This window comes from Ammospiza caudacuta, chromosome 1 (genome assembly GCF_027887145.1).
Source record: "Ammospiza caudacuta isolate bAmmCau1 chromosome 1, bAmmCau1.pri, whole genome shotgun sequence".
NCBI classification, from domain to species: domain Eukaryota; kingdom Metazoa; phylum Chordata; class Aves; order Passeriformes; family Passerellidae; genus Ammospiza; species Ammospiza caudacuta.
The window spans coordinates 156,412,182-156,435,323 of record NC_080593.1 but is presented as its reverse complement, the minus strand read 5'-3'; the positions used below and the strand labels follow the sequence as shown (position 1 = coordinate 156,435,323).

The 23,142-nt window shown below is 52.6% G+C and overlaps 2 protein-coding genes and 1 pseudogene across 2 annotated transcripts; 1 reads left to right on the top strand and 2 right to left on the bottom strand.

Annotated features, from left to right (window-relative positions):
• The first annotated feature begins 3,260 nt into the window (after positions 1 to 3,260).
• On the top strand, positions 3,261 to 5,192 carry LOC131563307 (erythroblast NAD(P)(+)--arginine ADP-ribosyltransferase-like; annotated as a pseudogene).
• Positions 5,193 to 5,287: 95 nt separating this feature from the next.
• On the bottom strand, positions 5,288 to 9,539 carry LOC131563227 (erythroblast NAD(P)(+)--arginine ADP-ribosyltransferase-like). The gene is made up of 4 exons (XM_058813206.1): positions 8,767 to 9,539; positions 7,907 to 8,164; positions 6,702 to 6,762; positions 5,288 to 5,299 (listed from the first exon to the last, which is right to left on the bottom strand). Exons 1-4 carry the CDS (start codon positions 9,537 to 9,539, stop codon positions 5,288 to 5,290), a joined length of 1,104 nt encoding a protein of 367 aa, XP_058669189.1.
• A 5,562-nt stretch (positions 9,540 to 15,101) lies between these two features.
• On the bottom strand, positions 15,102 to 16,705 carry LOC131565836 (erythroblast NAD(P)(+)--arginine ADP-ribosyltransferase-like). Its single transcript, XM_058816904.1, has 2 exons — positions 15,943 to 16,705; positions 15,102 to 15,329 (listed from the first exon to the last, which is right to left on the bottom strand). The coding sequence occupies exons 1-2, from the start codon at positions 16,703 to 16,705 to the stop codon at positions 15,244 to 15,246; spliced, it is 849 nt and encodes a 282-aa protein (XP_058672887.1). The 3' UTR covers positions 15,102 to 15,243.
• Positions 16,706 to 23,142: the final 6,437 nt, after the last annotated feature.

Here is a 23,142-nt window from a genome sequence, read left to right as displayed (position 1 = left end):
CTTTCTGGAAATCCTTTTATGGTACTGGAGAGTCCTAAAAATGAGTTTTCTCAGTGTGGTTTTCACAGTACGCCCCAATATCCCAGAAGACCTCAGCTTGAACTTTCACATTTGGCAGACACTGCTGCTCCTTCTGTGTTACAGAACTTGCCAAAAACCCCTCACATGACCTCCCTTTATCTCTTTCTCTTTGCTCTCATGTGCACACATTTTGCATTCTATTACGGTTTTTTGCTGGTTCTTCTTTAAGGCCTATCCAGCACCTTTAAGGGATCTGAAACTTTCTTTTCTCTCTCTAATTGTTCAGGCCCCACGACCCCAATCCCACAGTCCCATGTCCCCCCAGTTCCACCCAGTCCCACTCCCCATGGCTCACTGAGTTGCTGTCACACCTCAGATCCCACTTGGGGTCCCCTATCAGATGACATCCCTGCAGGCATCTTGAGCCTGGGGATGATCTCTTGGAGGAGTACCTGGGTGACTTCCCTGTGTGGCAGGAGAAGTTCTGGACCTCCAAGAGGGGATCCACCAACACCAGGAGATACCTGAGCTCATGTTGGCGTGGTAGCTCAGAAAATCCATTTGCCAGTTATCCCCAGGAGTGTTTCCTCTTTCAGTGATGCCTGGTGGTGGTGATTTTGAATTCAAAGGAACCTCTCATGCAGTTTTAATGCAAGTCTACTTCCCACAGGGATTTGTCAATCCCCAAGCTGTGTGCCCTGGATTGTAGTACGGCCACTTCTTTGGGCAGCTCAGCTCAGCTCAGCTCAGTCACCCAGGCACTGCCCCAAGAGGTCATGCCCAGGCTCAAGGTGCCTACGGGGATGTCTGTTTACAGATTTTTGTGGGAAAATGGACACTGTGCCCAAGCCAGTGTTTAAGGGGTCTTAGTAGAACTTCACAGTGTCCCCGATAGCTCAAAAACAGGAAGAGCCTACTCAGGAGAAAAACAAGTCCAGGATGTGAGGCGCGTTAAGAAGACGGAGCAAAAAAACCACAGCGGAGTGCATGAAGGCAAAACAATAAACCACAATGATACGCGTGAAGAGAGAAGACTAACCAATCAGCTGAAGGCTTGAGACGTGCACAGATAGGCTGAACCAATCATGTATTAGCTTGAGGTAAGTGAACAACAGAACAAAGACCAAATACATTTTGTTCTTGTAATAAATTTGACTTTTCTTTATCATATTGATCATGGCGCGATGTCCCATTGCTGATCCTCCACAGATGGCATCTGATAGGGGACCCCAAGTGGTATCTGAGGTGTGAGTGCAACTCAGTGAGCAGTGGGGAGTGGGACTGGGGGCAACTGGGGGGACATGGGATGGTGGGATTGGGGTCCTGGAGGGTGAGCAATGAGAGAGAGAATAGAAAGTTTTAGATGCCTTAATGTTGCTGGGCACAGTTTAAAGATGAATGGGCATAAAACAATAAAAGGATGCAAAAGTGTGGACATAGCAGGGCAAAGGTGGTTGTAATCTGTGGAGAAACAGATAAAGGAAACTGCTGTAAAGGGTTTTTGGCAAGTTCTCTAACACAGAAGGAGCAGTGCCTTCCCAAAGTGAAATTTTTAGGCAAGGTCATCTGAGATATTGGGACACACAGTGAAAACCACTCTGAGATAAATCTTTTTTGGACTCTCCAGCACAAAAAAAATTATTTCCTAAAAGAGGCAGAGCCATGCAGATTATTTATGGGAAACGTGCTGGTTTCTGTATTAGATGAAGTACACCATTTCATGCATATTTATAATTATGATGCATAAATACCCAATGGAAAAGTCCCCCCTGATGTGCAGGACCAGGAGAGATCTGCTGTGAGTCTGAGTTGATCAAGAATTCTGGCTTTCTGATACCTCCACTTCCATCATGGAGTTCACTCCGGCCAATTTCGGTATCAGGGACTGGGGACCCTTGGGGGGGAACATGGGACTGAAGGATTGGGGTCTGGGGGGGCACTGGGGGTGTCACAGGACAGGGACTGGGGTCCTGGGGTGAGCCGGGACCAGCGATGAGAGACACAGGACCATGGGAGTGGCAGTGGGGTACTGGGGGACACTTGGGGGGCACACGGGACTGGATCAGGGTCCAGGGGTCCCCAGGGAGGTCATGGGACTGAGAGTGGGGTTCGGGTAAGGGGGGGGAGGGGACAGGGACAAGTGGGACCCATTGGGGACCCCAAACCTTGAGTCAGGGTCCTGGGGGACATGGGGCCACTGGGAGGGGTACAAGGGATTGGGGTAATGGAGACACTGGGAAACACCGGGAGGCAGGGACACAGAACGGTGGGAGTGGAATTGAGATTCTGGGGGTCACTGGGGCTACTGCAGGGGGTCAGGAAGTGACCCCTGGATTTGAGTAAGGGTCCTGCAGGCGGGCTGACAAAACACATTGAGGGGGTTATAGGACTGTGGGGGTGGGATTGGGAGTTGGGGTGTTTGGGGGACATTGGGGCATCCAGGAGTGACTCCAGGATTTGGGATCAGATTCCAGGACATGTTCGGGGGTCACGTCCAGCTCTTTTAATTCCTCTCCTGCAGATCACCACATTTCCTAAAGTAAAGCTTTTCCGGGAATTTTTGTCAGAGGCAAATCAAAGTTTTACTTTTCAGACTTCGATCTACAAAGAGGTGCTGGAGAAATGTTCCTCCATTTTTCCGCATTCACTGCAGACCCTTAGAAATGACCAGGAGGGACTGGAGCATGTCCAGGGAAGGGATGGAGGTGTGGAAGGGTCTGGAGCAGCAGGAAAGGCTGAGGGACCTGGTGGGGGCTGCTCAGTGCAATTTTAAAAGGATGAATGGTCAGTATGGGGCCTGTTCCAAATTTCCTGATTTGAGGCAATGCAACAGAAGAAGCACTGGGAGGAAAGAAAGAAAAACAAACAGAATGAGAAAGGAAGAAAAATAAAATGGAGAAAAGGGGACAGAGGTTGCACCCCCTATTTTTTGATGAAAAACCCTGATGTTTCGCTGAGGAAACACTTCTTTTTTTTCAAATCAGGGATTTTCCCTCTTTACGCGCTCATCTCCATGAGAGAGCAGGGGGACACTGCAGGGGGCAGGGGGTCATCCCTGCATTTGGGTTGCGGTCCTGGGGTCTATCATTTCCGACAACTCCAAAGGGAACACCAGACTGGGAGTGGGATTGGGGCAAGAAGTTGGGGCAAGAGTGATACTGGGAATGTCAGGGGGTGACCCCAGATTTGGGTTGGAGTTCTGGAGAGTGTGAAAAGACATTGGGGACATTACATCAAGAATGCGGGTGTGGGATTTGGACCCCTGGGGAGACTGGAGGACACTGGGTCACCCAGGAGTTACCCCACGATTTGGGATCAGGCTCTCAGGATGTGTATAAACGTCTCTTGGCCCTCAAGGCTGCCCTCCCTGTCCTCGGGCTGACTCCATCCTCCTTCCCCAGCCCCTGATGGAAAGATCTTCTCTGTGTCCCATGGTCCCCCCACGTCCCCTCAGCATCCTCTCAGCGTCCCCTCAGCGTCCCATCGGTGTCCTGCCATGTTCCTCAGTGTTCCCCGTGTCCCACAGTGCCCCCTCAGTTTCCCAGTGTCCCCCAGTGTTTCACAATAGTCCTGGTGGCCTCTCCCTTCTCTGGACTCCCTGGTTAGGACCCTGGCACTGCTGGCAATGACCATGGCCAACACAGGCTTCTCAGTTGTCCCCCTGGACATGGCCTGGAACTCCTTTGATGACCAGTACCCAGGGCTGCCGACACACCATGACTGAGTTGTTACCAGCCCTCAACCACTTTGAGTTCCAGCAGAATCCTCTGTTTGCCCAGACCTGGGTGAAGGCTGCAGCCGAGTGGTGGAGGCGGGGGCCACCTGTGACGCCTCTGTCCCAAGCCCAGGCCATTGCCCTCATGACCTACACAATGAAGGACGTGCACAAGGAGTTCAATGCTGCCGTGCATGTGGCTGGGCGCTCTCGGCAGGAATACCGGGACAACTTCCACTTCAAAACACTGCATTTCCTGCTGACCCAGGCCCTGGTGACACTGAGGGACAGTCAGGGACCACGATGTCACCATGTGTTTCGGGGGGTGCGTGGTGTCCGGTTTGAAGCACGGTGTGGTGACACCATCCGGTTTGGTTGATTCACGTCAACATCGCTGCATAAACAGATTGCTCAGCAATTTGGGACTGACACGATGTTCCAGGTGCAGTCATGTTACGGAGTGGATATCCAAAAATTTTCCTCCACTCCTAGTGAGGAGGAGGTGCTGATCCCACCCTTTGAGACCTTTGAGGTCACCAGTGTCACCCAGGAAGGAGACAGGGCATTGATCCAGCTCCGCTCCAGTGGGACCTTCAGCAGATACAGCTGTGAGTGGCTGCGACGTGACATCATGGGGAAGACCTGGAAGACAGGGATACCCACTGCGGGTATGGGGACACCCATGAGAAAGGCACAGGGGACAATGACCCCCACAGGTGATGGGGGACAGGGACAGAGACACACATTGCAGGGTGCAGGGAGGGGACACGGACACCCCTTCCAGGGAATGTCAGATACAGGGACAGAGAAATGGACAGAGATAGGAACCCTCCTCTGCTGTCTCTGTCCCTCCCCTCTGCAGACCAGCTCTCTGGGGACCAGCCCTGTGAGCTGGTCGTTGGTGGGCCAGGACCATCCTGACCTCCCCTGAACCTCTCCCACCCACCCTGACACCCCTCATGGCACCCCCTATCTCCCCCAACACCTGTCAGCCCCAAAGGCCATCATGGTCCCCCTGAAACCCCTTGCTCCCTGTATTACCCCACTGCCCCTCTGACACCCCATCATCCCTAAAGCCCCCATGGCCCCTTGACCACAAACCTCCCTGCTGCACACCAGCCACTGGTCACCAACAACCTTCCCACTGCCCATGACCCCCATCTTTACTCACCCCGTGTTATGGCCCCCTCTGAACCCCAGACAGCCCCCATGGCCCTCCTGACTACCCTGATCCCCACCCCCATGGTATTCCATCCCACCTGAACTCCCCTCACTCCCCTCCTTGTACCCCTGAAATTCCTGACCCCTCTATGACCCGCCTCAACCTGTTGAACTCCATGGATCACTCATCCTCCTCTTTTTCCCTCCAGGTGGGAGCATCCCCAGGGCCCCCTCTCACCTCAGAGGGCTCCTCCTGGCCACTACAGCCCTGTCAGTGGCCACCAGGATTGTCTGAGCCACGATGCAACAAAAGTCACCATGGTCTCCACAATCACCAAAGCCACCATGACCCCCAGAGAAAAGAGGCAACTAAGGCTATCAAGGCCACCACTACCATTTTCCCTGGGTGGAAAAAAAGGAAAAAAGAGGAAAAAAAGAGAAAAAGAAAATCCTACCTACTCCCCACCCCCCAACATCTCATTAAGTGCCCTTTACTTCTTTGAAAATTCATTTATTTTCATTCTTGCCCGAATCCTGTGAATTCCCACATATTCTGCACTTAAACCAAACCAAACTCTATTTCCTCATCCCAATTAATTCAACCTAGAAAGGAAAAAGAGGAATGTTTCTTCACAAATAGATTGTGTGAATCTGGTGGTAGATAGAGCCTGGGACTTGCAGATAGGGAAGTTACCGGAGAAACTGTCAGTTTAAGAAAATATTCTTCATTGACATGGACTGCTGCACAGACAAGGTCCTGCAAAATTCCTGAACCATGAGAAGAAGAACAAAGCTTTTACAGGCTTATGAATATTAATTACCCTGCCCAGGGTGAAGTTAAAGCTCATTTTAATGGTCATGGGTTAGTGTTACAGAAGGGTGGGGTGCATAGCACGGGAGACGTTCAGTAGGTGGATTGAGAGGTCTGCACCTTCCAACTACCTCAGCCAATGGGGAAAGGAAGTGGGAGATAAGGGTGGGAAATTGGGGTAAAAAGGAGGCTGCATGTTCCAGCAATTTGAGACACCCCATGGGGAAATTCCCCATGGCCTCTTCCTTTGATCACAAATAAAATTACAGGGCACTTCTGTCTCCTTTCTGCAAGTAAATCTCTGGCAAGGTGAATTTTTCTACTCAAAAGGTAGATAGCACAAATGTTCCACTTGAATCCTAAGCGATATGCTCAGCTGCAGTCAGAGTCTCATCCACAAAATGGCAGCTCTGTCCTTTATATCCCTGGTGTTGCATCAGCCAAATACATATTCATAAGCAGTCACACATATTCAAACATTTTCCTTCTTAATCCCTGGCCCCTCTCACCGCCCGCCAGTTAACTGTTCCATGCTGTCCATTGGAGGAGACCTTCCTGCAGCGTGGTAGGAGGTGAGATGTTGCCATGCCACGCCTCCCCGCAGCAACAGGCTTTCCCCATTCCCAACCACCCCATGCAAGGGGCACAGATACATGTCCCTGACAATCCTGACAACCACAGCTGTCCTGTACAACAATACAGGTGGGGGAAAGGGGGCAATGTGGAGAACACAGAGTGTCAAAACAACAAACTAAATAACATAACCATACATCAACAAAATTTCCCTTAACATAAACACAATATTCATCCCTTAATTTTCAGAGTCAATCACCATATTAGCCATCTAAAACAAAGCTGTGGCTGCCCCACTCCTGGAACAGTTCAAGGCCAGGTTGGGCAGTGCCAAGAACAGCCCAGCCCAGGGGAAGAAGTCCCTGCCCATGGCACCGGACGGGCTGTAAGGTCGCTCCATCCCAAACTATTGCAGAGCACCCGGGGCCAGGATGGGGCCGGGCAGGCGCTCAGCAGCGCCAGCAGCTCGTGCTGCCGCCTGCTGTTGGCACACGGAACTGCAGCTGGGGGCGGCGCATGCGCAGTGCTGCTGATTTCCCGCGCTCGCTGCTGCTCTCCCGTGGACAATTCCTGAACCACAACTGCCAGAACCCCCAAATCCCAGAATGGGTGAAGCTGGAAGGACCCAGAGTGGGCACCTGGCCCAACTTCCCAGCTCAGGCAGCGTCATCCCTGAGCACAGGATTGAGTCCAGAGCAGCCCAGAACAGGACACGGCACTGGGCAGAGCTGGACACAGCACTCCTGATGTGCCTCCCCGGGAAGGGCAGAGGGTCCCGAATACTCCCTGACTTCCTGGCTCTGCTCTCTCAATGCCCCCTGGATCCCTCCTGGTCCCAGACCACAGAGCCAGCTCCACTGGTCACCCACCAGCACTCCCAGGTCCTTCTCCAGAGCTGCTCCAACAGGTGCCCCCAGCCAGGGATGGCACTGGGGACTGTTCCTCCCCAGTGACCCAACCTGCCCTGGCTCTCTTGAATCTCACAATTTCTAGCCATTAGGGTCCCCCTGAAGTGCAGGATATGTCAGGATACTTTGCCTGAAATGTGCCCAAAGAACAATGCCCATTTGTGGCCATCAAGGCTGCACTGAGAGAGATCTCATGCTGATTTTGGTGCTGAATTGGGCTAAAACCAACTCTGAATTGACAACTGAGGCTAAATAACCAGAGCTGGGCCTGGCCATCCATCAGCTGACCCTGGGAATGTCCAGTCCTCTCTGAGACAGCGATTCCTCTCCCCTATTCCCACTTGGAATGAAATGTGTGGGAGGTTCTTCTCTTGGGAAGGGGATGCTCCTCAAGGATCCTCCTCGAGGCTGGGAGAAAGAGACGTTCCCATAAGTGTTGGTGTGGGGATTGACATTGAGCCTTGCTTAAGAATTGTCACTTTTGGCTGGCTGTTACAGATTTATTTAATGGAATCATTTTGACTGAATTATTTTATAGAACTGTTTGCACAATGGCTTTGGTGGCCACAGTGGTCACAGTGTCTGTGGTATCCTCATGGCTCAAGGAGTCTTGGTGATCATGGTGGCCAAAGTGGCCTTAGTGGTGATTGTGACCATAGTGGCCAGAGAGGCTGTGGTGGCTGCAGTGGCAACAGTGACAGTGGTGGCCCCAGTTACCTCATGGTGGCAATAGCTGCCATAGTGGCCATAGTGGCAGTGGTGGCCTTGGTAGCCCTGATAGTCTTTTTTCTCTGGGGGTCCTGGTGGTTCTTGGTGATCGTGGTGGCTACAGTGACAACAGTGACCTTGGTTGCCACAGTCACCACAGTTACCTCAGTGGCCTCGTGGCTCAGAGGATTCCAGTGGCCAGTGTCAGGGCTGTGGTGGCCAGGAGGAGTCCTCCACCATGGAAGGGGGCACTGGGGACACTCCCACCTGAGGGAAAAAGATGAGCATCAGGGGGACCATAAGGCGAGTGAATGGGGTCAGGGATGGCAATAATGGAGGCTTCGGTGTTACAGAAGAGATGGAGGCCATGAGTTGACAGGTGACAGGGTGTTGGGGGGGCATGGGGGGTACAAAGGCCAGGGAGGTTGGGGGTCATAGTGGTCTTAGGAGTGACAGGGGTCAGAAGGAGTCAGAGGTGCCTTGAGGGGGGGGCAGGGGTTCTGGGAGTGCCAGGGAGTGTCCATGACCCACCCATATCCAGCACACAGGGCCCATCCCCACAGCATGGCCTTTGGCAGCGCAGGACAGGGTAGGTACAGAGGGTCCCCATCTCTTTCCCTGTCCCTGTTGTCCCATGACACGGGTGTCCCTGTCCATTTTCCCTCCCAGAAGTGGGGATCCCCATCCCTGTGCCCTGTCATGGGCATTCCTGTCCCTACAATGGGTGTCCCCAGATTTGGGGTCTCCAGCACGGGGCGTCCTTGTCTTCCCCCACACAGTGGGTGTCCCTGCACGATCCCCAGTGAATTTCCTGGTGCCCTGTGCCTTATCATGGGTGTCCCCATGGCCACAGTGAGTGTCCCCATCACCCCAGGCTGCCCCCTGTGCCATCACCTTGCAGCCACTCGCAGTTGTATTTGCTGTAGGTCCCAGTGGAGCGGAGCTGGATTTTTGCCTTGTCCCCTATATGGGTGACTTTGATGACCTCAAAGGTCTCAAATGGTGGGATCAGAATGAACTGAATTGGGGAATCTCCGATTTTTATGCCGACACTCGCGCCCTCGCATGTGTGCACCTGGAACTCCGTCTCCTTCCCAGAGCACTGTGCAGGCTCATCTCTCATCCATATTGGCATGAAGTGACCAAATCGGACTATAGCACCATAATGTGCCTTGAACCAGATCCCACACAGGTGCTGGACCATGTCATAACACTGCCCTTGAAGACCGACCCTCGTTGTTGCCAGGGCCTGGGTCAGCAGGAAATGCAGCGTTTTGAAGTGGAAGTTGTCCCGGTATTCCTGCTGGGAACGCCCGGCCACGCGCACGGCATCATTGAACATGCTGTGGAGGCCATCCATTGTGAAGGCCATGGTGGCGATGATCTGGTCTGGGGACAGAGGGGACTCAGGGGGTCCCTGCCTCTGCCACTCAGCTGTAGCCTTTACCCAGACCTCGGCAAACTTCTTGTTCTGCTCAAACTCGGAGCGGTTGAGGGCCGGCAATGCAGCGATCATGTCAGGGCCACAGCCCCGGTACTGGTCATCGAAGGAGTTCAGGGCCATGTCCAGGGGCTTCATCTCATCGGCCACAGTAGCCATGGCCATTGCCAGCAGTGCCAGGGTCTGTGTCAGAGGGGCCATTGAGAGGAGAGGACACAGGGACCAGTGTGGACACTGAGGGACACAGAGAGGACACAGAGGAGACACAGGGAGGGTTCCTCAGGGAGGGACTGGGCAGGGGAGTGGGGGCAGCCCAGGGGAAGGAGAGGCATTCCTGGCCAGCAGACCCCAGGGCATGTCTGGGGTCCTTGATCCCAAATCCCGGGGTTACTTATGCCTCCCCAATGTGCCCCAGCCCCAGGGATCCCAATCCCACAATACCAAGGCCCCCAGAAGCCCAATCCTAATCCCATGACTACAAGTCCCTCATCCCCAACAGGGTCCCGATCCAAATCCTGGGGTGGGGTCACCCTGTGAGCCCCCAGTGTCCCCCTCAGCCCATTCCCAGGCCCCAATCCCATACCCAGTCACCAATTTCTTTCGTGTCACCCCAGGACCTCCACCAAATCCAGGCATCACCCCCTGCCCCCAAAGAGTCTCCCAGCCCCCCCCACCAAGACCCCAATCCCTCTCCCACCATCCCGTGTCCCACCTCATTACCCCCAGAGCCCCCCATTACCCCAATCCCAGACCTGTGACTCCCCAGGGCCTGCCCATGTCCGCAATCCCAATCCCTCAGTCCCATCTTCCCCCCAAAAGTACCCCTGGAGTCCCCCCAGCCCCGATACCAAAATCAGCCGGAGTGAACTCCCTGATGGAACTGGAGGTATCAGAAAGCCAGAATTCTTTATCAGCTTGGACTCACAACAGATCTCTCCTGATCCTGCACTTCAGGGGGGACTTTGCCAAGGGGTATTTATCCATCCTAATTATAAATATTCATTAAAATGTGTCCCTCACCTAGTACAGCAACTTCACCTTTCCTAGCAATAATTTGCATGGCTGCACCTCTGTCTGAAAATCCTTTTATGGTACTGGGGAGTCCTAAAAATGAGTTTTCTCAGTGCGGTTTTCAGTGCATGCCTCAGTATGCCAGATGACCTCAGCTTGAGCTTTCACTTTTGACAGACACTGCTTGTTCTGTGTTACAAAATTTGCCAAACACCCCTCACTGGAGTTCCCTTTATCTCTTTCTCCACACGTTCCAGCCCCTTTGTTCTTCTGTGTACACACATTTACATCCTTTTATTGGTTTTCTGCTAGTTCTTCTTTAAGTGCTATCCAGCACCATTAAGGGATCTGAAACTCTCTGTTCTCTCTCTTATTGCTCACCCCCCAGGAACCCAATCCCAAGGTCCCATGTCCCCTCAGTTCCACCCAGTCCTGCTTCCCACTGCTCACTGAGTTGACGCCTTATCTCAGATACCGATTGGGGTCCCCTATCAGATGACATCCCTGTAGGCACCTTGAGCCTGGGGATGATCTCTTGGAGGAGTGTCAGGGTGACTTCCCTGGCCTTGTTGGTGTGGCAGGAGTAGTTCTGGACCTCCAAGAGGGGATCCACCAACACCAGGAGATACCTGAGCCCATGTTGGCGTGGTAGCTCAGAAAATACATTTTCCAGTTATCATTGGGAGTGTTTCCACTTTCAGTGATTCCTGGAGGTGATGGTTTTGAATTCCAAGTGTTCTTTTGAAAACACATTGAGCATTGCTCTGTAACAGACCTGACAGTTTTGTCCTAAGGTCGCTGAGGATCTGAGGCCACAGACCAGTTCCCATCACATCAATTCCCCAGAGCTTTGCTGGTGCTTTTCTCCATTACAAATTGCAGCATCAGTTGAGGAGAGCCTGACCTGGTTATTGGGAGTTACCTCTCACCCACCCACCCACCCACCCACCCAGTCTCCCTCTTTATTGTGTGCATTTAGATAAGCAGACAATTCTCAATCTTCACAACTCTATCCAGGCCTCACCTCTGGGGCTGAAATTCCTTTCTCCGAAATTAACAACAGGATGCTTTGTGGTGGAACATCTCGTGCAACCTTATTGCAAGTCTATTTATGACACAGATTTTTCAATCCCCAAATTTCTGTCATCCGGAAATTCTCCATCAGACAACATGAGAAGATGCTGCCGAGTCCACCCTTCGAGACCTTTGAGGTCACTGATGTCAACACAGAAGGAAGCATGTTGAACATTGTGCTTCGCTCCACTGGGACCTCCAGCAACTACAACTGCGAGTGGCTGCGAGGTGACATATTGGGAACAACCTGGAGGGATTGGGATAGTCAGTGAGGGTTGGGGAAAAGGACACACGGTGATGGGGACAGCCATGGCCCAGAGGGGACAGGGACACCCACTGTGGCTGGGAGGCAGGACACCCAGAGCTGGGGACAAGGTCATTGCTGGGGCACAGGGACTGGGGACATCCAGTGCCAGGTGAGGGGGACAGGGACATCCCATGCTGGGGTTGGGGGGACAAGGTACATGGTACATGGCTGGGTAGTGGCAAAATGGGCCTTGTTATGGCCCTCTCTGACCCCACATCCTCAGGGCCCCCCACCACCTCTGTCCCTCCCGCCATGGCCATCCTGATGCCTCCCTGATCCTCCAACTCCAGTATCCCCCTGACCCCTCTCTTTGTCCCCACAGGTGGGAGCCTCCCCAGGAACTCCCCCCATCTTGGGGGGGTTCTCCTGGCTACCGTGGCAATGGCAGTGGCCATTCTAACTCTCTAAGCCGCTGGGCCACCATGGTCACTGTGGTCTGGGATGCCACTGTGGGAGACCACCAGGACGAAGGCCATCAGGAACCCCAGATAAATGGGGCCATCAAGGCTACCGAGGCCATTATGACCACTGTGGCCCCTTTGTACACAGTGACCACTGTGGCCGTTATTGCCACTACGGCCTCTGTGGCCACTTTGGTCTCTACGACCACTCTGGCCACTCTGGGCATTGGAACCACCATCGTCAGCATGGCCATTGTGCCCACAGTGACCCATGATGTCACCACGCCCATAGTGACTACTGTGTTCACTGCAACTTCTGAGACCACCATTGACACCATGGCTATCAAGACAGCCGAGGTCACCGTGGCCACCACAGCCACTGTGGCCACCATGGTCACTGTACCATGGTGTCCATCCTGGAAAAGCCCCTCCAAGCAGTGCCCTGTGAGGGAATGATGCCAGGCCAGCATGACCAGCACGAGGGGGCTGGAGCTTCCAGGACAGCATGGACAGCAGAGATTGGGCAGCACCTGGGGCCACTTGGGCACTTCCGGACAGAGGGGTTGGGGAGTGGCAATGTCACGGCCACCTCCTAGTGCTCCTTGGCTGCCTTGCCTGGTGTAGCAATAAATTGCTGCTTGCTAACTTGCTGTACAAGAAATGAATAAAACCCTGATCCTTGCTTGCCTGGTGTATCAAAACTTTACCAAAATTTGTTGCTGGCTCACCTGATTGTCCTGGGTTGACTATATGATGCTTTTATCCCCAATCGTCTTATTCTGTTTATGTTGAATAATAAGTTTTGTACCTTTAAGAGTGTTCCAGAGAGTGAAGGGGGGGAGAGAAGAAGCGCGCAGTTTGTTTTCAGACACTGCACTCACTCCTCCACATTCCTGCTCCTGACTGTGTTGTCTGCGGACAGACAGCAGGACAGAGAGCTCTTCTTTTGCTTTTTAGTTAGTTTTTAGCTAGCTGAGACAAAGAAGTTCTCTGGACTGTTTTTTTCCCTTTTTTCTTTGGACCTCTTGAAACTGCTCTGGACTGAACACCCAGGAGAGCACCGGCAACTGCAGCTGTGGCCCTCTGGGCCGGGCCATTCCAGCACCAGAGGGACTGAACTGACTGGGATCAGAGACTGAGAAAGCAGCTTCTTGAACCCAGGGTTTTCTCAGTTTGTTATCTCTTTTAGAGTGGCAAGGGGTCTCATTGTTTCATATTGATTTGGTTTTATTCTTTAATAAACAGGTTTTTTCCACCTTTCTCCAAGGAGGTATTATTTTTCCCTCCCAAAGCAGTTGGGCGGAGGGGCCGATTGGATCTGCTTTTCCCACCAGAGCTCCTTTGGGGGATTCTTCCCCAAATTTGCTCTAAACCTGGACAATGATGTATCCCATACAGCTCTTTTAACGCCTTTCCTGCAGAGTGCCTCATTTCCTAAAATAAAGCAGTTCCTGGAGTTTTCTTTAGAGACCACTGAAAGCTTTATTTTTCAAGGCTTGGTCTTCAAACAGGTGATGGAGAAATATTTCTCCCTTTTTCCTGAAGAGGGAAATGTTTCCCTTTTTCACTGCAGCCCCTCAGAAAGGACCTGGAGGGGCTGGAGAGCATCCAGAGGAGTGATGGAGCTGTGGAAGGATTTGGAGCACCAGGAAGGGCTGAGGGAGCTGGCGGGGCTGTTGAGTGCAATTTTAAAAGGATGAACAATCAGTCTGGGGCCAGTTCCAAAGTTCCTGATTTGAGGAAATACTTCAGAAGAAGCATTGGGAGGAAAAAAAGAAAAACAAACAGATTGAAGAAGGATAAAAAATAAAATAGAGACATGGGACCAGAGGCCGCACCACCCATTTATTGAAGGAAAAACCCCCTGATGTTTCGCTCAGGAAAATCTTTTTTCTTTCAAAGCAGGGAATTTTCCCACTTTACCCGCTCATCTCCTGGAGCTGTGGTTTGGGAATTGTCCAGAAGAGGGCAGCAGGGAGCGCGGGAAATCAGCACCCACTGCGCATGCGCTGCTCCCAGCTGCAGTTCTGGCTGCCAACAGCAGGCGGCAGCACGAGCTGCTGGGGGTGCTGAGCGCCCGCCCCGCCCCATCCCGGCCCCAGGGGCTCTGCAATTGTTTAGGATGGAGCCACCCTGGCATATTGACCCCACTCTTTCCAAAATCCCCTGGGTCTCTCCTGGCCTGAGGCCACACAGCCAGCTCCACTGGTCACCCACCAGCACCACAGATCCTTCTCCAGAGATGCTCCAGCAGGCCAACCAGCCAGGACGGGCACTGGGGACTGTCCCTCCCCAGGGAAAGGACCAGCCCTTGCCCTCTTGAACATCCCAATTTCCAGCCTTTAAGGTCCCCCTGAACTGCAGAATTTGGCAGGATGCTCTGCCTGGAACGTGCCCCAGGGACAATGCCCCATTGGTGGCCATCAAGGCTGCACTGAGAGGGGTCTTCTGCTGATTTTGGTGCTGAATTATTCTAAAACCAGCCCAAATCACCAACCTTGAATTGTCAGCTGAGGATGAAGCATCAGAGCTTGGCCTGGCTGTCCATCAGCTGACCCTGGGATCATTGAGGCCCCCTCTGAGACAGAGATTCCTCTCCCTTATTCTGTTTGGAATTAAACGCTTGAGAGGATCCTCCCTTGGGAAGAGAATGGTTCCTAGGGATCCTCCTTGAGGCTGACAGAAAGAGACATTCTCGTAGTTGTTGGTGTGGGGAAAGACATTGAGCCCTGTTTAGGAATTGTCTCTATTTGCTGGCTTTGACAGAATTATTCAATGAAATTGTTTTGATAGAAATTTTTAATAGGATTGCTTTGCACAATTGCCCTGATGTGCACAGTGGTCAGAGTGGCTGTGGTAGCCTTGTGGCTCAGGGAGTCTTGGTGACCATGGTGTTCACAGAGGCCTTGGTGGTTATACAGACCATGGTGTCCAGAGCACCTCTGATGGCCGCAGTGACCTCATGGTGGCATTAGCTGTCAAGATGGCCTTAGTGGCAGTGGTGGTCTTGGTAGCCTGGGAACTCTTGTTTATCTGAGGGTCCTGGAGATTTAGGGGATCGTGGTGGCCACAGTGACCAGAGTGACCTCAGTGACATTGGTGGCCTCATGGCTCAGAGGATCCCTGTAGCCACTGCCAAGGTTGTGGTGGCCAGGAGGAGTCCTCCAAGGTGGAAGGAGGTGCTCGGGATGCTCCCACCTGGGGGACAGAGAGAGGGGTCAGAGGGGACCATGTGGGGAGGGAGGGAGTTGGGGACATGCATATTGGAGGGTTAGAGGAGGGATGGGGACCATGAGTTGACAGGTGACAGTGTGTTGTGGGAGGCATGGAGGGGTACAGGGGCCATGGAGGTCAGGGGTGTCATGGTGGGCTTAGGGGTGACAGGGGTCAGGTGGATTCAGGAGGTGCCATGGTGGGTGACAGGTGGTGACAGAGGTTCAGGATGTTCCACGAGGGGTCCCAACCCACCCACGTCCAGCACACAAGGCCCATCACCACAGCACTGCCTTTGGTGGGGAGTAACAGGGTTGGAACGGGGTCGGAGGCCCATGTGTCTCTCCCTTTCCCTGATGTCCCCTGGCATGGGTGTTCCTTTCCCTTTTCCCTCCCACAAGCAGGGATCTCCATCTCTGTTCCCTGTCTCCGTGCCCAGAATGGGCGTCCCCAGACTTGGTGTCCCCAGCATGGCCTCTCCCTGTCCCCAAACTCTGAGTGAGTGTCCCCACTCTCTGTGCCCGGTCATGGGTGTGCCCTGTCCACCGTTGGTGCCCCCATGGCCACAGTGGGTGTCCCCATCCCCCCAGGTTGTCACCTGTGGTGTCACCTTGCAGCCACTCGCAGGTGTAGTTGCTGAAGGTCCCATTGGAGCGGAGCTGGATCGTAGCCCTTTCTCCTTCCTGGCTGACATTGATGACCTGGAAGGTCTCATATGGTGGGATCAGCACCTCCTTCTCGTTAGGATACTTGGAGAAATTCCAGATTGCTGCACCATGGCATGTGTACACCTCGAACACCGTGGCACTCCCAAAGCGCTTGGCAGTTTTTTCACTCTCTGACGCCGAAGAGAATTGACCAAACCGGACGATGTCACCAGGCTTTGCCTTGAACCTGTACATGCGCACCCCCCGGTACACGTTGTGACACTGCCCATTCTGAGCCTGCCTCAGTGTCACCAGGGCCTGGGTCAGCAGGAAATGCAGCGTTTTGAAGTGGAAGTTGTCCCGGTATTCCTGGCTGGAGCGCCCGGCTGTACGCACGGCTGCGTTGAACTCTCTGTACAGCTCATCCATCGTGTAGGCCATGAGGGCGATGGCCTGGGCTGGAGATGACAGAGAGGACACAGGGGACCCCCGACTCTGCCACTTGGCTGTGGCATTAAGCCAGGCCTGGGTAAAAAGAGGATTCTGCTGGAACTCGGAGTTGTTGAGAGCCGGCAATTCCGCCATCATTTTAGTGCCACAGTCCTGGTACTGATCATCAAAGGAGTCCGGGGCCATGTCCAGAGGGATCACATCAACAGCCGTGGTGGCCATGGCCATTGCGAGCAGTGCCAGGGTCTGAGCCAGGGGAGCCATGGAGATGAGAGGCCACCAGGACCAGTGTGGGACACTGGGGGACACAGAGGGGACATGGGGGAGACACAGAGAGGGTTCATCAGTGAGGGACCGGGGAGGGAAGTGGGGTCAGCCCAGGGAGAAGGGAGGCACTCCTGGCCAGCAGACCCCTGGGCATGTCTGGGGTCCCTGATCCCAAATTCTGGGGTTACTAATGCATCCCCAAAGTCGCCCAGCCCCCCAGGGACCCCAATCCCAATCCCACAGTACTGTGTCCTCCTGCCCCCCCAGAAGCCCAATCCTAATCCCATGTCTACAAGTCCTCTCAGCCGCAGCAGGATCCCGACCAAAATCCTGGGGTCACTCCGAGACCCCCAATGTCCCCCTCAGCCCATCTCCAGACCCGAATCCTACTCCCAGTCCCAAATTTCTTTTGTGTCACCCCAGGACATCAACCCAAATCCAGCCATCACTCCCTGCCCCCACAGTGTGTCCTAGCCCCCCCCCATCACCCCAATCCCACCCCCACCATCCCGTGTACCCCCTCATTTTCCCCCAGAGCCCCCCATTACCCCAATCCCAGACCTGTGACTCCCCCAGTGTCCCCCCATGTTTGTAATCCCAATCCCTCAGTCCCGTGCCTCCCCCGAGAGTCCCCAGGGGTCCCTCCAGCCCCAATACTGAAATCAGCTGGAGTGAACTCCCTGATGGAACTGCAGTTATCAGAAAGTCAGAATTTTTCTATCAGCTCAGACTCACAGTGGATCTCTCCTGGTCCTGCAGGTCACAGGGGACTTTGCCATGGGATATTTATCCATCCTAATTATAAATATTCATGAAAATGTTTCCCTTACCAAGTACAGAATCTTCACTTTTCCTAGAAAAGAGTTGCATGGCTCCGCCTCTTTCTGGAAATCCTTTTATGGTACTGGAGAGTCCTAAATATGAGGTTTCTCAGTGTTGTTTTCACTGAGTGCCCCAATATGCCAGATAACCTCACTTCAAACTTTCGTTTTGGGTAGGCACTGCCCCTTCTGTCGTCCAGAACTTGTCAAAAGCCCCTCACTGGAGTTCCCCTTTTCTGTTCCTTCACAGGTTCCAGCCATGTTTGCCCTGCTGTGTCCACATTTTTACATCCTTCTGTGGACTTCTGCTAGTTCATCTTTAAGCCCTATCCAGTATCTTCAGGAGAACTGAAACTTTCTATTCTCTCTCTTATTTCTCACCCCCCAGAACCCCAATCCCACAGTCCCACAGTCCCACATCCCCCCAGTGCCCCCAGTCCCACTCCCAGCTGCTCACTGAGCGCGACCATCACCCTGACAAAAAGGGGGCCAAGTTTTATTCTGTGGGTTCCATTTCTCCCCAGTTCACCTTTAGAGCAGCACAGAGCCCTCAGTCTGTCAGCCAGTGTTGGGAACGGCACAAGGACTGGTCCTGCACAGCTGGGGTGTGTGTTTCATGGCTCACAGACCAAATGTGTGTCGGTGAAGGGCCAACGGAACCTACGGAATTGCAGCTGGCTTTGACTCCAAAAATGTCACCTTTACAGCAGACATTTAAAACTGATTTATTGGTTATGGCAGTGGGAGGGTGTGGGAATCCATAAAATCAGAGGGTTTTGGGAAAGCTGCAAGAGGCAGGCCTCAGAGACAGCAGAACTGCGGTTAGAGCTAAGCGGTAGCAATAAGATTTGTCAGCAGAAAAATATATGAGAAGTAGAAAGTAAGGACAAATAGAACAATAGTCTGTGTATTAACCCTTGGCTAGAATAACTCCCTAAGCTACTCTTTTGGTTTGGAAAGACAGGTATCTGCTAAGGAAGGCAGGAGCCTCTCTTCAAATGGAAATTGTAAATCTCCTCCTCCCTTCTCTGAATTGCTATAAATTTGAAATTAAAGGGCTCTCAGGCAAAAAATATGGGAGCAGGAAATAACAGTTCTTTAATAGGGAAGAAAATAAAAAAAAATAAAATAAACAATGCAATAAACTAAACTAACACTGACAGTCAGAACACAACCTGACACCCTATGGGTCAGGGAGTTGTAGCAGTCCGATTGGAATTGTGGCTGCAGCCCTCCTGGAGTGTCAGGTGTGGTTCTTTTGGAGCAGGGATCTTGTAGAAGGGTGTAGTTTTTTCTCTGAAGAACCAGTGGAAGAGGCAGCTGCTGTTCCTCTGGGAAAAACCTGTGCAGAAGCAGTGCTGGTGTTCCAGAATCTCCAGATTATATCTGGGTAGGAATGCTTGGCTCCTCCCTCTGGGTGGAGCATCTCACAATGGGATGCTGTAGTGCTTATCAGTCATGCAGTGACATTCAATAGCCTATTATCAGCAGATGTCCCCGCAGTTGTGGAAGAGATAAGGAAAACTGCCCACTTAACAGAAGACAACTGCCATATAGATGGCAAATGGAATACAATTTGCTTGGCAATCCAGGACATTTCCAACCCCTATTCTGTTTCCATCTGCATCACAAAGAAACCTTACACACAGTTCTCACTAAGTTTTCCTGTGGTACACAATGGGTTTCTCCATCTTTCTGCATTACCCACCAATTGTAACCAGGTCCTTGAGCAAATACAATCCCACAGATGGGTTTGTCTTTGCCTGAGGTGGGAGTAATCCAAACAGTCTTTCCTAAAATACCTTTCATGTGTACAACAGGGACTTTATTTCCATCCACTGTGTGCAAGGGTTCAGACTGGGCAGGACCAGCTTGATTGATGGACCCTTGGGTGTTGACCATCCAGGCGGCTTTTGCTAAGTTCATTTTTCAATTTCTAAAAATTCCCCCTCAAAGTGCCTTCAAGGTAGTCTTAAGTAGTCCATTGCACCATTCAACTTTCCTGGCAGCTGGTGCATGATAGGGAATATAATATATCCATTCAATACCATGTTCCCTGGCCCAGGTGTTGATAAGGCCATTCTTGAAACGGGTCACATTGTCCGACTCAGTTCTCTCAGGTGTTCCATGTCTCCACAGGATTTGCTTTTCAAGGCCCAGGATGGTGTTCCAGGCAGTAGCATGAGACACAGGGTAGGTTTCCAACCATCCAGTGGTGGCTTCCACCATGGTCAGCACATAGTGCTTGCCCTGGCGTGTCTGGGGCAGTGTGATGGAGTCAATCTGCCAGCCTCCCCATACTTGTACTTAGACCACCGCCCACCATACCACAGGGGCTTCACTTGCTTGGCCTGCTTGATGGCAGCACACGTCTCAGAGTCATGGATAACCTGAGAAATACTGTCCATGGTTAAATCCACCCCTCGGTCTCGTGCCCACTTATAGGTGGCATCCCTGCCCTGATGGCTTGAGGCATCATGGGCCCATCAAGAAACAATTCTCCCTTATGTTTCCAATCTAAGTCTATCTTTGACACCCCTATCTTTGCTGCCTGATCTACCTGTTTGTTGTTTCAGTGTTCCTCATTAGCCCAACTCTTGGGGACATGGGCATCAACATGGCGGACCTTCACAGGTAGCCTCCCTACCCTGGTAGCAATGTCTTTCCACTCATCAGCAGCCCAGATCAGTTTTCCCTTATGCTGCCAGTTGGCCTCTTTCCACCTCTCCAGCCATCCCCACAGAGCATTGGCTGCCATCCGTGAATCAGTATAGAGGTAGAGCTTTGGCCACTTCTCTTTCTCAACAATGTCCAGGGCCAGCTGAACAGCTTTGAGTTCAGCAAGTTGATTTTATCCACCTCATCCTTTGGAAGCTTATCCTGCTGTGTGGGGCTCCATACGGCTGCTTTCCACTTCCAGTTCATCCCTACAATGCAACAGGAACCGTCAGTGAAAACAGCATACTGTGTTTCCTCTGGGGGCAGTTGGTTATATGGAGGAGCCTCTTCAGCCCATGTCAGTGGTTCCTGTTCTCCACCTGTGACACCAAAATTTTCACCTTCGGGCCAGTTTGTAATTACCTCCAAAATCCCAGGGCGATTCAGTTTACCTATACGGGCGCGCTGAGTGATGAGAGCAATCCATTTGCTCCATGTGGCACTGGTGGCATGGTGAGTGGAAGGAACCTTGCCTTTGAACATCCACCCCAGCACTGGTAATCGGGGTGCCAGTTGTTCTTCTGTGCCAATCACCTCTGAGGCAGCCTGAACTCCTTCACAGGCAGCCAGGATTTACTCCTCTGTTGGGGTGAAGTTGGCTTCAGAGCCTCTGTAGCCCTGGTTCCAGAACCCCAAGGGTCATCCTTGAGTCCCCCCGGCTACTTTCTCTGCTGGTGGTTACATTTCTCAAATGAATTTCTTCCAATTTTTGTTGGAAAGATGCTGGGGTGTGGGGATGGATTTATAGATGAACAGACAGCTATTAAGACACAAAGGAATGTGGCTGACTGGCTCTGGCATTCCCATGAAGTCATTTTGGCACTTGGGAGTCCCACCTGGGGGGTGAGCTCCCCTGCTGGGGATTATTTGGGAATTGTGGTGTAGGATTGACAGGAGAGATGTTGCAGCTCTGGGCAACACCAGAGACTTGGCTGGGCAGTGGGGGCTGGTTTCCTTCTTCCTGCTGTTTGTAGGACCAAGGACAGCGGCTGCACACTGCAGGAGTTGTACATTACTGGTCTGGGACCTTTGGTACACAGCCGTTTGGCACTCTGATGGAATCTGCCTGCTTTTCCTGCTTCTTTTGCCCACTGTTTGGTAGTGCCTTAAGCTTTTAGCTTTTGTATTTTTCAGATCTTGTACTGCATTAGTGTATAACTCTGAACTCCATGTAAAGTGTTAGTAAGATCACTTCATGTTTTGGTCAGACAAAGCAATCCTTCCAGGCCTGAGAACAAAGAACACCCTCTGCCTCAGGCTCCAGAAAGTATAAACAAAAATGAATCAGGGCAGGGGGAGAAAACTGAGGGAATATGACCTCATTACCTGAAGCGGTAATTGAAGAATTAACCCCTGATATGCAAACAGACAAAACTTTTATCTGTCTGAAAAACTCGTGACCATTGCCCACTTTGGGTGTAGCCTCTGTGAGGCTTTGGCCAGCCCAGAGTGTATCTATTGAAGGCCTTTGTTAAGTACCCACTTTATGCTCCTGCCTCTTGTCTTGCCTCTGTTCTAGGCAGCCACTGCAAGACATCATTCTGACATCAAACGCTGTCCATGAGCTTCGCAAAAAGAGCAATTTCCTTCCTCCCTTCCTGGCACCAGCCCTGGGAATCACCACACACACACCTAGGGATCACCACATCCACCATGGGGATTGTCACACTCACTGTGGGGATCACCACACACATTATGGGGATTGCCACACCCACCATGGGGATCACCACACACATTATGGCGATTGCCACACCCACCATGGGGATCACCACACACACCTAGGGATCACCACATCCACCGTGGGGATTGTCACACTCACCGTGGGGATCACCACACACATTATGGCGATTGCCACACCCACCATGGGGATCACCACACACATTATGGCGATTGCCACACCCACCATGGGGAGCACCACACCCCTTATGGGGATTGCCACACCCACCATGGGGATCACCACACACACCTAGGGATCACCACATCCACCGTGGGGATTGTCACACTCACCGTGGGGATCACCACACACATTATGGCGATTGCCACACCCACCATGGGGATCACCACACACATTATGGCGATTGCCACACCCACCATGGGGAGCACCACACCCCTTATGGGGATTGCCACACCCACCATGGGGATCACCACACACACCTAGGGATCACCACATCCACGTGGGGATTGTCACACTCACCGTGGGGATCACCACACACATTATGGCGATTGCCACACCCACCATGGGGATCACCACACACATTATGGCGATTGCCACACCCACCATGGGGAGCACCACACCCCTTATGGGGATTGCCACACCCACCATGGGGATCACCACACCCCTTATGGGGATTGCCACACCCACCATGGGGATCACCACACACACCTAGGGATCACCACATCCACTGTGGGGAATGTCACACTCACCGTGGGGATCACCACACACATTATGGCGATTGCCACACCCACCATGGGGATCACCACATCCACCGTGGGGATTGTCACACCCACCATGGGGATCACCACACCCCTTATGGGGATTGCCACACCCACCATGGGGATCACCACACCCCTTATGGGGATTGCCACACCCACCATGGGGATCACCACATCCACCATGGGGATTGTCACACTCACTGTGGGGATCACCACACACACCTAGGGATCACCACATCCACCATGGGGATTGTCACACTCACCGTGGGGATCACCACATCCACCATGGCGATTGCCACACCCACCATGGGGATCACCACCCCCGTTATGGGGATCGCCACACCCATTCTGTTCTGTCCCCTCAGAAGAGCCACCCCAGCATCCCCTGCTGGCAGCAGATCTGTCACCAGAATGTCCCCTGCTGGCCATGGGTCTTTCTCCACAGCGCCCCCTGCTGACTGC